The 14,977-nt window shown below is 42.3% G+C and overlaps 1 protein-coding gene across 5 annotated transcripts in view; it reads right to left on the reverse strand.

The window, feature by feature from the left end:
• The window catches only part of Bruce (BIR repeat containing ubiquitin-conjugating enzyme), a 571,194-nt gene that overhangs the window by 176,970 nt on the left and 379,247 nt on the right, over positions 1 to 14,977 (reverse strand). For all 5 annotated transcript variants that reach the window (XM_069833681.1, XM_069833684.1, XM_069833683.1 and 2 more), the window contains one exon: positions 14,417 to 14,650. In XM_069833681.1, coding sequence (XP_069689782.1) covers positions 14,417 to 14,650 — 234 coding nt within the window. The remainder of the gene's footprint in view (positions 1 to 14,416; positions 14,651 to 14,977) is intronic.

Consider the following 14,977-nt stretch of genomic DNA (forward strand, 5'->3'; position numbering starts at 1 on the left):
TAAGAGAATCTATAACTACATTTTTTGGTCAAATTTTTCAATGTAGTACATACACAGTATGTAAGATACCGTCAGAAACCTCAAAATTTACTCTTTTATACAAATGTGTCTGCAAAGAACTCACCACAAAAGATAACTTTCAACATTACAGTCTAAAAATTTTCAAAGCTCTACTGGAACACAAGACAAACAGGATAATATCTAACATAGTTGTTATTGAGGAAGATAGGAAAAATAATCTATGAAACATGTACATGAAAAAAACAAAACAAAAAAAAATGCAAACTTAAGAGGTGGTGGTACTGAAGCATTCAAGGAGCCCTTGATAGTTCATGTGGCATATTTATGGATATTTTCTAGATATAATAATGAATATCATTATATGTGTTGTGCTAAAGTGAAGTTCATCGGCTGATGATTTGTTACAAATATTAGTAAAATGTGGCTTACTGTAATTGGACAGTTATATTGATTTCTCTTTTAATGATACAATTTTCATCAAGATTTACGAACTTTTACGCTAAATTTCATTTGTTTTATTGTAGGAGTTGTTGTTAGAAACCACATATTTTATTTGACAAGATAATCCGAAATTTCTGTGAATGGAAACAAATCCGATAAAGAAATCAACTTCTGTTAAATGTAAATTATGTCAAAAGCAATTTATTGCCCGAGGCTGCACCTTCATATAGCTCGTAGTCATAATAATGATGATGCTGATGTATTGCCTCAGTACACATCTAACAAAATAAGTGACTCTACTTCAAACTTACATTCAGTACATCTAATGTCAGAGACATCATTGCACCAGGAGGATGATTCGCCTAAGCAGTTAACAAAATGTGAATTATGTGGTCGTTTTTTAAGAGTATTAACCGCCATTTAGCACGTTCCCTTCCTCAAGAACACAGGAATAAAATAACTCAGTCTCTCACAGCTTCGTGCCGTCCAAGAGACTTGCCCATCAGCAGACACACATGAAGACTCTGACCTTCAGGTATGGGAACACAAATTTGAATCACTAGCACTTTTGGACCTCCCTAATAATAATGTATTTGTGACTCGTTGCACGAAAAGGGACCTAAAGTCATGAAAGGAAATTTTACAGGAGAACAAAATAACTAATTTGCGGTGTAAAACTGCATTTCTATGTTTTGACATCTTGCGCTACCTATAGGCTTTTTTACATACTAAACTAGGACGTAGTTTTACACAGTGCTTCTTAAATACATAAATCTTTCTTATAGTCGCTAAGAAAGCAAATGAAAACTTTAATTTGCATTTTTCTCGAAAAGAACATAATGTAATATCAATATTCAATAAGTAATATATTAAAAACTATAGCATCTAGAACCATGAATTACAAAAAATGCTCAGTATTTCGTCCTATTTTTAAACTACAAAAAAAAAAAAAAAAAAAAAAAAAATGAAAAATCCGACTTTATGTCCCATTTCCTGCAACTAGTCACATTTGATGATACTGTACATAGTTATTGCACCTTTTTAAAGGATGCTATTAGTAGATGTAAAGAGCCTGAACATCCACCCGTTAAATATTACAAACATCGACAAAAATGGAAAAATAATCCTGATGGAATGACTTATAAAAGATCAAATAATCCCAACAAAACTAGTCGTAAAAATGTCGAGCGGGAGTATCACTTCAATCACTGTCGTTCACTGTTGACTTATTCATCTATTCTATATATTTTACAGCTCCACTATTTTCTACAGTTTCACTTCATCCTCAATTTTAGTTTCCTTACTCCTTTTCATTCACTAACTACTTTTCATCACTCCCTGTCTACTATATTTCTCTTTCCTTTTCAGTATTATTCCCTCATCTTTCCATCATTTTATTCAACTTTCTTACAATTTCCTCTTTCACTATCACTTTCTGGACACCTATATCACTTTTCTTATGTTTCGTCTTCCTTTGCCACTGTTTTGTCTCTCAAGCACCAACATCTTAAGTTGTAATTTTTCTACCCTTTATTTCTTCCCATTGATGTACCCATATTCGTTGACGTTATCATTAATTCTTCATCCCCTGTTCTTGTAGGATCTAGTCTTCTTTTCTTACTCTCTTCCTCTTCCCTCGATTTACTTTATACCTGTTGACCCACTTTCCTCCTTCCTACTGGTTTCACTGTAGATTGTTGCATATTGTTGGTCTTTTTGCTGTTCTCAGCTCTCCCTTGACTGACGTGAGTGACGTCTGTAATATCTTTATCCCAATGTCATATTTCCTCCTCAAGCACTTACTGACATCATCTCCCTCTGCCACTCTAGCTGCTCCTTCTAGTTTTTCAACTTGTTCTTCCATCGTATGTTTACTACAATGATGCCTATGTCCTCTTTCAGAACTCTTTTCTTTTCATTTTCATTTGTCCTTACCTCTGCATGGTTAAAATTTTCTAAACAGAATTCAACAACAAACATCTAACAATTTATTTTTAACTTGTCTCTGCATAATCTAGAGAAATATTTTTTCTTGCAGCCTTTATAAAAGGAATTAATATTCTTCTCCTGCATCTTATTTCATATTCAAAATCTTGTTCTAATATAATATTGTGACGGCACACCAAAAATTCTCGGCACTTCGGGGAACTTCGTGTGCGTCCGGCAGAAGCGAGCTCCATGCAGTGCTGAGGGTGCGGCGCGGAGGGGAGACGAAATGCTGGTCGCTACGGTGTGGGACGACGTGCGGCATGCTGGGCCGTGGCAGAGAGGGGGGCGAAATCCAGAGAAGTCTAGAAAGGCACCCCATCTTCCCGGCATCTGTAGAAATCGTACTTTCTGGAAACTATGGTTTAGTTATAAATAAGAGACGCAAGTGAGCTGACAGCAGTTGTTGCAGTTTTTGGACAGCTAGCCAGTCCGTCTTGTATAGCAGTGAAGCCAGCTTCGAGAACGGAGTTCGACTTCTGTGTGTCCGCAACTGGGGGATCGTCCTGGAGAGTGCGGTGAATCCGGAGTCTTTGGTCGTTGTGCAGTGGACTGCAGTTGGGGCACCTGAGTTCGAAGTTTAGTGGACTGTCTCTGGAAGACTTGGGTTCGATAAACTGTGAACTTGAGTGAATGAGCTAGACGAACTAGCCAAGGCAACGAACTGTGAACTGAGAACTGATAGTTTTGTTTTGTAAATAGTGCTTTGTGAACATTAGTTGAGATTAGCAGTACATTGTTGTTTTCAGTAATCCAAGTGAATTGTCATTGTCGTCTGTGGAGTGCAATAACGAATACTGAGTTGCTGTGTGGAGTGGAAATCCCATTGTTGACGGGAGTGTTTAAATTAAATTGTAGAAAGTGATTATTGTTGTTTTGAATAAAAGTTACATTCTTGTTTGAAATAAAAGTTACAAGTGGTGTCAGAAGCGAGATATTGTTGACACAATGGAGAACCTACAGCAGATCCTGGAAGCCATCAAAGAAATGAACAAACATATCAGTGAAGTGAAGAACGACATAAGTGACGTAAAAGCAGAAATGAAGAACGATATTAGTGAGGTGAAAAAACGACATCAGTGGAGTAAAGGCAGACATGAAAGACATGAACAAGCACATCAGGGAGATGAAAAGTGACATAAGTGAAGTGAAAATGGAGATAAAAGTGACGTCGCTATGCAAATCGGTAGCGTTTCGGCCCAAGTAGATGGAATAGTTACCATCGTGAGAGACGAACTTAAAGCCGATTTTGACAAACTAAATGAGAATTTTGAAACTATAAACGAGACAGTGGCCGAACTAAGACAGGACGTAGACCATTTCGACGGAAAAATTTGCGCTCTCGAACGTCGTCAAGAGGAAACGAGTGTGGTGATGAACCAACATGCTGAAGAAAACAAGCACATACTCGCGTTAGTGGATCGCCAGGCTAGAGAACATAAACAGATAGTTGCCGAGGAGGTTCGACGGGCCATGCAAGAAGCGGCAACAGATTTGAGGACTCCATATAGTAGTCCTGCGGAGCCATCACCTTCAGCCAGACATTCGAACGTCAAGATGCCGAAGTTCGACGGAACGACGTCTTGGGCGATTTTCCGTCGCCAGTTCGAGGCTACCGCGGCACATAATGGGTGGATGCCAGCAGAGAAGTCTACTCAGCTGCTGACCTCGCTTCAAAGACAGGCGTCGGAGATTAATCACAACGTTCCAGAACAAGGGACAGCCGCTGAGATAATGGCGGCCTTGGAGGGACGTTATGGTGACCATCAACTTGCGGCAGCATTTAGGACCCAACTGAAAACGAGGGTCCAACAGTCAGGCGAATCCATACAAGAATATGAGATGGCGGTGGAAAAACTGGCCCATAAGGCCTTCAGGGGCCTACCACCTAACTTCGTCACTGGACAGGCGGCCTACACCTTTGGCAGCAGAGTTCGAGACCCCGAGATCAGGAAACAGCTGCGCTTGGCTGAGCATCGCACCATCAACGAAGCTCTGTCGGCGGCCCTCAGGATGGAGGGGGCCAAGTTGACGGCGAACGTCTCGGCTTCACACGGGATTAGGAGCGTCGCGGCGGCCGACGTCGAGGAATGTCAACCGAAGTCACCCGAGCGACGAAGACGGGGAGTGCCCACCTGGTAGTCCTGCGGCGAACCTGGACACCTAAGGAGGTACTGTGACCGATCTGGACACCTAAGGAGGTACTGTGACCGATCTGGTCACAAACAGGAAAACTAAAAGGGGCCGATGCGATGAGGGGAATGTCGGAGCCGTCATCACCATCCCCTCGGCTGATCTTGAAGATGGTTAACAGAAGACGCGACGATGGGCTGATTGTTGATGGATGGATAAGAGGCCGCCCATGCAGAGTACTGGTAGACACCGGGGCGTCGCTCACCATCGCCAGACCGGAAATCGTGCGTGGCCTACCTGGGAGGACGCCGCTGCGCCAATATGAGCTACGTGTACTGCTTCAGGCAAGAGCCTGCCCATCCAGAAAGAGGTTTTCCTGGATTTGACCTTGGGAAAGAGACTGGAGATGTGGGTGTTCGTCGCCAATATCACTGAAGACGTCATCTTGGGACTCGACGCCATGCGGATCTTCGATGCAACGGTGGACGTCCGGCGCTGTATCCTCCATTTTGGTCAGGATGAAGTGTTCCTGTGGGACGTCGAAGACCAACCCATGGCCAGCAGATTCATCTTAGAGAATCAAGTGACAATCCCAGCAGGCTGCGAGATAGTGGTGATGGCAAGACTGGACGGACAGTCTAAAAGAAACCTGCTCGATTCGCAAACAACTCCGATAGATGGGGTTTATGTGGCCAGATCCCTACTCCCGAACCAGAAGGTGGTACCGGTGAGGGTCCTGAATGTCACCAATTGGGACAAGGAGGTGCCTAGTGGAACTGTACTAGGTAGCGTCGAGCCAGTGGTGTCTGTGACGTCTTTGCCAGATAACGAGGAGTATCACCAACCACGTCCAGATCTAGACCCATCACTGAAAGAGCTGGCTCGAGAATTGGCGGAGAATTTAAGCAAAGGAGAAAGAAGAAAAGTACACAATCTACTGACAGAATTTCAGGACGTGTTCAGTCTGTCCGAAAATGACTAGGGGGGAAAAAGGAGAAAGTTCAGCACCGCATCGACACTGGAAATGCTCGCCCAATCAGACAACCTCCTCGACACGTCCCTCTAGCTAAACAGAGGGAGATTGACAGCCAACTGGAGGGCATGAAAGCAAGAGGGGTCATCGAGGAATCCGACAGCCATTGGTCATCACCTGTGGTGCTGGTGAAGAAGAAGAATGGGGACCTGTGGTTCTGCGTGGACTACAGAAGACTGAATAACGTCACCAAGAAGGACTGCTTTCCCCTTCCACGAATTGACGACACCTTGGACACCCTGGCAGGAGCAGAGTGGTTCTCAACGTTGGATCTCAAGTCAGGATACTGGCAGGTGGTGCTACATCCTGAGGACAAGGAGAAAACAGCATTCTCTACAGGCCAGGGACTATGGCAGTTCACCGTTACGCCGTACGGCCTCTACAACGCCCTGGCTACATTCCAGAGACTAATGGAGTCCGTAATGAGAGGCCTGACATACGACACCTATTTTCTGTACCTTGATGATGTCATCGTGGTCGGCAAGACTTTCGGCAAACAGCTGTCGAACCTGAGGAAAGTGTTCGAGAGACTGCGACAAGCCAGACTGAAGTTGAATCCGAAGAAATGTCATCTGTTCCAGAAGAAGGTCTGCTACCTGGGGCATGTAGTAGGGACCATCGGAGTGGCCACGGACCTGGAGAAGCTACAAGCCGTCAGAGGATGGCCGAGACAGTGGGACAAACAGGAGTTGCGCCGCTTTCTCGGCCTCTACACTTATTACAGAAGGTTCGTAGCTGGGTACGCCAACATCGCTAAGCCTCTAACCCAGCTGACTGAGGAGAAACGACAATTCCAATGGACGGACGAGTCTTCCTTCCAGTCACTGAAAGAGGCACTCTGCACTGCTCCTGTACTGGGATACCCCATCCCTGTAAGGAAGTTCACGCTCGACACGGACGCTAGCAACGTAGGCATCGGCGGAGTACTCTCTCAGGAACAGGACGGGCAAGAGAGGGTGATTGCCTACTTCAACCGAACACTATCCAAGCCTGAAAGATACTACTGCGTCACGCGTAGAGAACTTGCCATTGTGGAAGTCCTGAAGCATTTCCACAAATATTTGTATGGCCAGGAATTCCATCTGAGGACAGACCATTCTGCACTCACCTGGCTATTGGGCTTCAAGAATCTGGAGGGACAGACGGCCCGTTGGGTTCGTCTGCAGGAGTACAACTTCACCTCGGAACACTGCCAAGGGAAGAAACATTCCAACGCGGATGCCCTATCACGACGCTCGTGCCTGAAAGTAGCAGAGCGAGATGGCGCCCACGCAGTCCGAGCAATTGCTGCCCAGCCAAGTCCAGGATGGGATAACGCCGCCATAAGGAGGGAGCAGCTGGAGGACTCGAACATTGGACAACTACTGCGTGATGTGGAGTCCGGCCAGAGACCAGTATGGGCCAATATCGCCAACCGTAGCACCACTTACAAGAGCTACTGGGCCCAATGGGACTCCTTCATTGTTAAGGACAATATCCTGAAGAGGATTTGGGAGTCGGGCGATGGAAGGACTCGCATAGAACAACTTGTCCTGCCCAGGAGCAAGGTGAAGGAAGTGTTGAAGGAGACTCACGCTGACGTGAATGGAGGCCACCTGGGAGCCAACAAGACGCTGGACAGTTAAGGCAGAGATTCTACTGGCTGCATCAGAGAACCGACATGGAACAATGGCGCCGAAGGTGCGACACATGTTCAGCCAGTCGCGGGCCAAGGACACGCAGTAGGGGAGCCATGCAGCAGTACGTGGGAGCTCCTTTTGAGAGAATCACCATCGACGTTGCTGGACCATTCCCGGACACGGATCGAGGGAACCGCTACCTGCTAGTAGCCATGGATTACTTCACAAAATAGCCAGATGTGTATGCAATTCCCAACCAAGAGGCTTCGACGATGGCAGACGCACTACTTGACAACTTCATCTACCGATTCGGGGTGCCCCGGGAATTGCATAGTCATCAGGGGCGCAACTTCGAATCCAACCTGATGGGAGAACTGTTCGAGCATCTGGGGGTGCATAAAACCAGGACCACTCCCCCCCACCCACAGTTCGAAAGCATGGTGAAATGCTTCATCAAAACCATGGAAGAGCACCTGCAGAAGGTGGTGTCTAACCATCAACGAGACTGGGATGCCAGAGTCCCACTGTTCCTCTTGGCCTACAGAGCTTCGGTCCACGATACAACAGGGATGACTCCGGCAAACATGGTCTTCGGGAGAGAGCTGCGCCTGCCCTGTGATCTGCTGTTTGGCACGCCACCCAGCGTCGACCAGCCAGAGACTGACTATGTGGCAGAACTGACCGAGAATTTGGAATCCACCAACTGGCCAGAGAGCACCTCAAGATGGCCAGTGACAGGATGAAAGTGCGCTACGACAGATTAGCCAACTCTGCAGGATTCCAGGAGGGCGACCTGGTGTGGCTGTATCGACCTACCAGGACCAAAGGAAAATCACTGAAGCTGCAGCGTGCCTGGGATGGACCATACCGCGTGGTGCCCAGATCAACGACGTGGTGTACCGCATCCAGCGACAACCCCGAGGGAAGATGATGGTGGTGCATCTGGATGAATTAGCGGCCTATCAAGGGACTCCTAAGGAGGGAGCAATGTGACGGCAGGCCGAAAATTCTCGGCACTTCAGGGAACTTCGTGCGCGTCCGGCAGAAGCGAGCTCCATGGAGCGCTGAGGGCGCAGCGCGGAGGGGAGACGAAACGCTGGTCGCTACAGTGTGGGACGATGTGCGGCATGCTGGGCCGCAGCAGGGAGGGGGGAAGTAAGCAGATGCAGCTGGGGTGCGAAATCCAGAGAAGTCTAGAAAGGCGCCCCGGCATCTGTAGAAATCGTACTTTCTGGAAACTATGGTTTAGTTATAAATAAGAGACGCAAGTGAGCTGACAGCAGTTGTTGCAGTTTTTGGACAGCTAGCCAGTCCGTCTTGTGTAGCAGTGAAGCCAGCTTTGAGACCGAAGTTCGGCTTCTGTGTGTCCGTAACTGGGGGAGCGTCTTGGAGAGTGTGGCGAATCCGAAGTCTTTGGTTCGTTGTGCAGTGGACTGCAGTTGGGGGACCTGAGTTCGAAGTTTAGTGGACTGTCTCTGGAAGACTTGGGTTCGATAAACTGTGAACTTGAGTGAATGAGCTAGACAAACTAGCCAAGGCAATGAACTGTGATCTGAGAACTGACAGTTTTGTTTTGTAAATAGTGCTTTGTGAACATTAGTTGAGATTAGCAGTACATTGTTGTTTTTAGTGATCCAAGTGAATTGTCATTGTCGTCTGTGGAGTGCAATAACGAATACTGAGTTGCTGTGTGGAGTGGAAATCACATTGTTGACGGGAGTGTTTAAATTAAATTGTAGAAAGAGATTATTGTAGTTTTGAATAAAAGTTACATTCTTGTTTGAAATAACAGTTACAATATTTTAATTTTTTCTTTCGCTTGCTCAAAATTTTTTTCTTCATCATTACACTTGAGAATCTTACACATTACACCCTTATCGAAATATTCAATATGCACCATGGTATGTTCAAATCTGGTTTCTCTTCTTTTTTCCTCAGAAGTGAACCAACACTACTTTCAACTTGTTCAAGCAGTAATCTTTTGTAGCTACGAATTCTTTTAACAAATACTCTGAAAGCTTTTAGGTTTACTACTGTTTGGCCGTATCCTTCAGTATTCACTATTATACACTATTTCGCAAAGGAGATCCGGCATTTTCGTCATACATTTGTTGACATGCGGAATTTTTGTCACATATTTTCGACACAAGCCTCATTACACATTACGTTTTCGACACTTAGGCTCAACTCACACGGACATCAACTTTGATTATTTTGCACTTTTTGTATGGTTGTGCTGTCGGCAGAACCGACCACATGCGGACTTCATGTTTGTGGTCGGCTTAATCACACGGACCAAAACTTTGAAGTCCATATCAATTACAGACAACTACACCACACCGCAAGCCTAGTACCAAAATGGATTTCAAAGAGAAAGCACTGTTGTGGATTTTATTACATCGTAGAAGGCGGAGGCATTATCGAAACTGATTTTTTTTTTTGGGTTCATCCTCTTATAGAACACAAAAATGAGAGCCAGTTTCACTTGCTGCATCATTCGTTGAGAATGTAAGATTACAAATTTTTTTATTACTTCAGAATGAGCAAAACTATTGAATGGTAAATGTGGTCATATGGAAAGTGAAAACAAAGGTAAAACCTGGTAAAATGACAGAAGTTGTAAATGAAATGAAAAGATATGGAATAAATATTTGAGCTCGACAAGAAATTAGATGGTCTGGCCAAGGAAGAATAGACAAAAAGGATTTTACCATGTTCTATAGTGGAAGAAAAATAAGAACAGGACAATGTGAGACTGGTTTTATTATCGACTCAACAATTCGTAAGAATTTCTTATGTTTTGAGCCTATAAATGATAGGATGTGCAAACTAAGGTTGAAAGGTCATTTTAAAAATAGTTCAATAATTTCAGTCTACTCTCCAACAGAAGACAGTACTGAAAATGAGAAAAAATTTTACACACAACTATCTAAAGAATGTGAAAGAATACCTGATTATGACATGTTAATAATCTTGGGCAATTTTAATGCTAAAATCGGTATCGAAGACTTCTTAAAAGATATAGCAGTATTGTTTACACTTTCTAATCACTAGATTGTACACCAATATGCCTGGGTTAAATTCCAAATCTCTCCGCAGTGCATGAAGAGAAGGCATATGTCACTGTTGATAGTGATTCGTCTGTCGGATGGGGACGTTAAGCCTGGCAGCCTCCTTGGTGTTATTCGACAGGAGTAGGCTACATGCCAGCACCGGGTTTCCCCTTCTCCCTTCCTCATCTTCATCATCATAACTCATTCCCGACACCACACTTATACAAACACACATACACTCACCCTAGCACACGACATAATTCTCCACAGATACACATCATGTACAGTGTGACCCGCCGAAGTGATGTATAACTAGAAAATGGGTCACAGTTCTGCCATCTATCCACAGTATGCGGAACCCGAATCACCCAAGTGAAGTGGGTGGGCATTGGATACACACACACACATTTGGAAACAAATGCAAATGGAAAACTGTTAAGTCAACTAGCTGTAGCACATAACCTCATTATTAAGAGCACATGTTTTGAACACAAGAAAATACATAAGGATACTTGGAAAATACATGGAACAGAGGATGTTAATCAAATTGATCCAGGAGATACAGCTCTACAATAATAAATGTCAAAACAGCGAGAGAACTGAACTGTAACTCTGATCATTTTATGGTAAAAGCAAAAATTAGAGAACACCTGTTTACAATAAAAAATGGAAAACCACATGAAAGTAAAAAATGGGACATAGATAAATTAAAGGATGATACACAACGTACAATATATCAACACACAATAAAATCGAAAATAGAAGAAATATCATCAAGAGAACAAAATGAAAATAAAACAATAAATGAGCATTGGAAAAAAAAATAAAAGAATACTGCACTAGAAGCAACCAAGGAAACTATAGAAGAAAAAATAAGACAAGAAATATAGAATGGTTTGATCAAGAATGCAGAGATACTATACAGCAAAAGAATGCAGATAGATTAAATATGTTACAAAAGAAGACATGCTTGGCACAAGAGACATGACATGGAAAGTAGGAAAAAAATCAATCTTCTTAATGTATCCAGCTGTTTGCTGACAACATAAAGTCCACTATAGTCCACTGTAGTCTATTCAGTTGTTTTTCACGAGAAATGAGGGGTATTTTGATCGGTGTTCATTATAGATGTCTGTTGCTAGTAGCCAGAGGTGGGGTGTAGTCAATATATACTGCAGGGCTGTGTCTTCTGCAACTGGTACTGATGATTTTGATTTACTTCTTTTGTGGTTTATGGATGGACAGTATAGAAGAATGTGTTCTAGATCTTCATCATGATTATTACACCACAGACAAGTAGGCTTATCAGAAATTTGAAATCGGTGTAGATACAATTGAGTGACAATGTGACCTGTTCTGGCTCTTGTTAAAAATGCTTGAACATGTCTGGGCGAGTTTTTGTACATTTCCAGGTCATTTGGTTTCTTTTGTACAGACTGTAAAATTTTTCCTTTGTCAGAAGAGAGCCAATTGTTGATCCATAGGTTTGTATAATGAGACTTTACTGAAGCAAAAGCACTGGATAGAGATATCACTTGAAGAGGTCTTGGTTGCAAATATGTTGCCTGTTTTGCAATATTACCGACTTTCTCGTAGGGAAAAAGCAAACAAAATTATTAGGGATAAAAATAAAAATTATATAAAAAAAGAAATTGAAATGATTGAAGTACTGAATAACCAAAATGATACTAGAAAGTTTTATACTGCTGTTAAGAAAATGAATACAGGCTTTCAACCCAGACTTGGTGTATATAAAGACAAAAATGGTGAACTGATAGGCAACAAGGATGATATTATAAAAAGATAGGCAGAGCACTTCCAAGAAGTACAAGAAAATGGAGAAAGAGAGGAATATGATCAAAGAAATAAAGAATACATAACTGCAGATCAGGAAGTTGAACCACCAGATGAACCTGATGTCCAGATAGCAATCGAGAAACAAAAAACAACAGAGCACCAGGAGAAGATTCACTAATTGCAAAACTTTTCAAGCATGGAGGAAGATGTCTCACAAAAGAAATTCATGCGTTAATTACATCTATTTGGGAAAATGAAAGAATGCCTGAAGATTGGAATTCTAGTATCAAATGCCTAACATTTAAAAAGGGCGATATAACCGAATGTAAAAATTATAGAGGTATTACGTTACTTGATGTAATATATAAAGTTCTCTCCACTATTATTTTAAATAAAGTAAACAAATTTGCAGAGAATATATTGCAAGATTCTCAATGCGGATTTAGACAGGAAAGAAGTACAACAGAGCAAATATTTGTAATACGTCAAATAATGGAAAAGTGTCAGGAATTTAACACCCCTCTTCATAATATATACTATTTATTGATTTCAAACACCCCTTCCATAGTATAAATAGAGAATCCCTACTGAATGTGTTGAAGGAATATAATATACCAACAAAACCCATATGACTTGTAAACATGACCTTTGAGAACAGTAAAGCAAGAGTAATGATAGGAAGATATTACCTCAGGTGTAAGACAGGGAGATGGATTATCTGCAATTCTGTTTAATTTGGCCTTGGATATAGTATGGAAACAATTAAATATCACTGGCAGTATTTTATATAAATCTAAACAAACCAGTCAGTTACTGTCACAACAACAATAAGGTTTTGCGATCATTCATGAATGGTTGATTCCACTGAAGACACTTACACATAACCAGGTTACCATTACATTTCTCGTAACTAGCGAATTCTCTCTTATTCCACTACTGTGGGGCGACTTAAAGATGAGTCTGTATTACAAAGTACATACTGAATTCTCTTAAGCAATGAATTCATCATCAGTTTTTAATGATATGAATATTTATTCAGTTAGCTGTAGTGGTGGTCTAGTGGCTAGAGTGCTGGACTTATAAACCTGTGGACCTGGGTTCAATCCCCGGCATACCCCCCCGATTTATAACTTGTGTTGGACAAGCCCATGGTCTGTGTAACAAACGAGGTTTCACTAGGAGCTCCGGTTCTCCTGTGGCATCCCAACAAATCTTCAAAATCATCTCATGTCACTGTGGATGTAGCGAAAACCAGCCTTCTTTGGTGCACCCTGGACAACGACTTTGTCACTAAATTGGTCTACAGAACTGGCTTCATATCGTTGAATGGCGAACAGTCAAGTACCCGCCATTAGTAAAAAAGATACAGGGTGTGTACACCGAAATGCGCTATTTTTGAGAATTTAAAAAATAGTAAATGCTTTTTTTTTTCTGAGTTGTTCATTGGGTACAGGAGTTGAAGATGCTGCCTGAATTTTTTCACTACAAACATTTAGCACTGTTGTCTATCAGTGTGAAAATGGCATCAGTTTCAGGAGAAGGCACAAATTGTGGTTTGGTACTCAGAATTGTTATGGTGCAAAGGGAGTTTCGTTGTGTTTACAACAAAGCAGCATCAGACACATGGCATAGACAGTTTCTGGATACTGGCAATATATTGAAATGGCATGGAGAGGGCTGGAGTGTCTCCAAAGAACAAGTAGAGAATGTCCACCAAGCGTTTCAACGAAGTCCACACAAATCAATTTGTCAGACTTCACGGGAACTTCAGATGCCATGAGCAACTGTCCATAAGGTTCTCAGAAAGAGGTTGCATCTGTACGCATGCAAGCTGCAGATTCTGCAGGCCATAAAGCCAGAGAATAAGTCAAAACAGTATGAATTTGCTTGTGAAATGCTTCACCAAATCGACCAGAATCCTGCATTTCTGTAAAGTATAATGTTTTCCGGCCTCTGAATTGGCCTTCACGTTCCCGACATCACAGCATTGAATTTTATTTTTTGGGGCTAACTGAAGGACAGGGTGATTGTGGAAGCCATTGGTACTATCACTCCGAACATGTTGCAGCGGAACTGGATGGAAATCAATTACAGACTAGACATTCTTCGTGTCATTGCAGGGGCACACGTGGAAGTAGTTTTTTTTTTGGGTTTTTGGGGGGGGGGGGGAGAACATAATAATTCATACAACTTATATTTGTGAATAAAATTTTCTTAATTTTATTTGTTTGGTATAGGGAGCAAACTGAAAATAGAGCATTTCAGTGTAGACATCCTGTATATGTTTCTATTCAGTTACAAGGAATTATGATCACATTAATAATACAATGTACCTGAAGAAAGAAAGTCAAATAAAGGCCTCAGGATCAACTGTGGTGATGTGGCTTTTCGGGCTAGCATGGCCAATAGCTGGAACACAGCATCTCCAACAGATAGTGGTTCCCCAAATTCACCCAGAATCAACTGTTCTGGAGGTGCAGCAGATCCAAGCAGCATTGCTAGTGTAGAGCCACTACAACCAGCCAGAGCACTCAGCAATCTCAGCATAGTCGGATGATGCTGCAAAACTAAGGAATCATGTATGCTGTGATACTCCTGTAACTTTCTTGTCATTTACAGTAAATTTATACTAACCATTGCTCATGATATATGTTAACTTTATCACCTAGCAAGAAATTTTACTTAGGTCTATATAAAAATACTCCAAAATAATCGTTAGCAATGAAATTCATTAAGAGATATTCCTTTAGAAACGTATAATTTGAAAGTAGACAAAAATAATACAAGTGTTTCACACATGAAATTGTTTCATAAGGAAGAGTACGTTTTTATACAGTTTTCCAAACAACTGTTCTAGACACGAATGTTTTGCAGGACATATGATATTTGGTTTC

Source organism: Periplaneta americana, chromosome 8 (genome assembly GCF_040183065.1).
Source record: "Periplaneta americana isolate PAMFEO1 chromosome 8, P.americana_PAMFEO1_priV1, whole genome shotgun sequence".
NCBI classification, from domain to species: Eukaryota; Metazoa; Arthropoda; class Insecta; order Blattodea; family Blattidae; genus Periplaneta; species Periplaneta americana.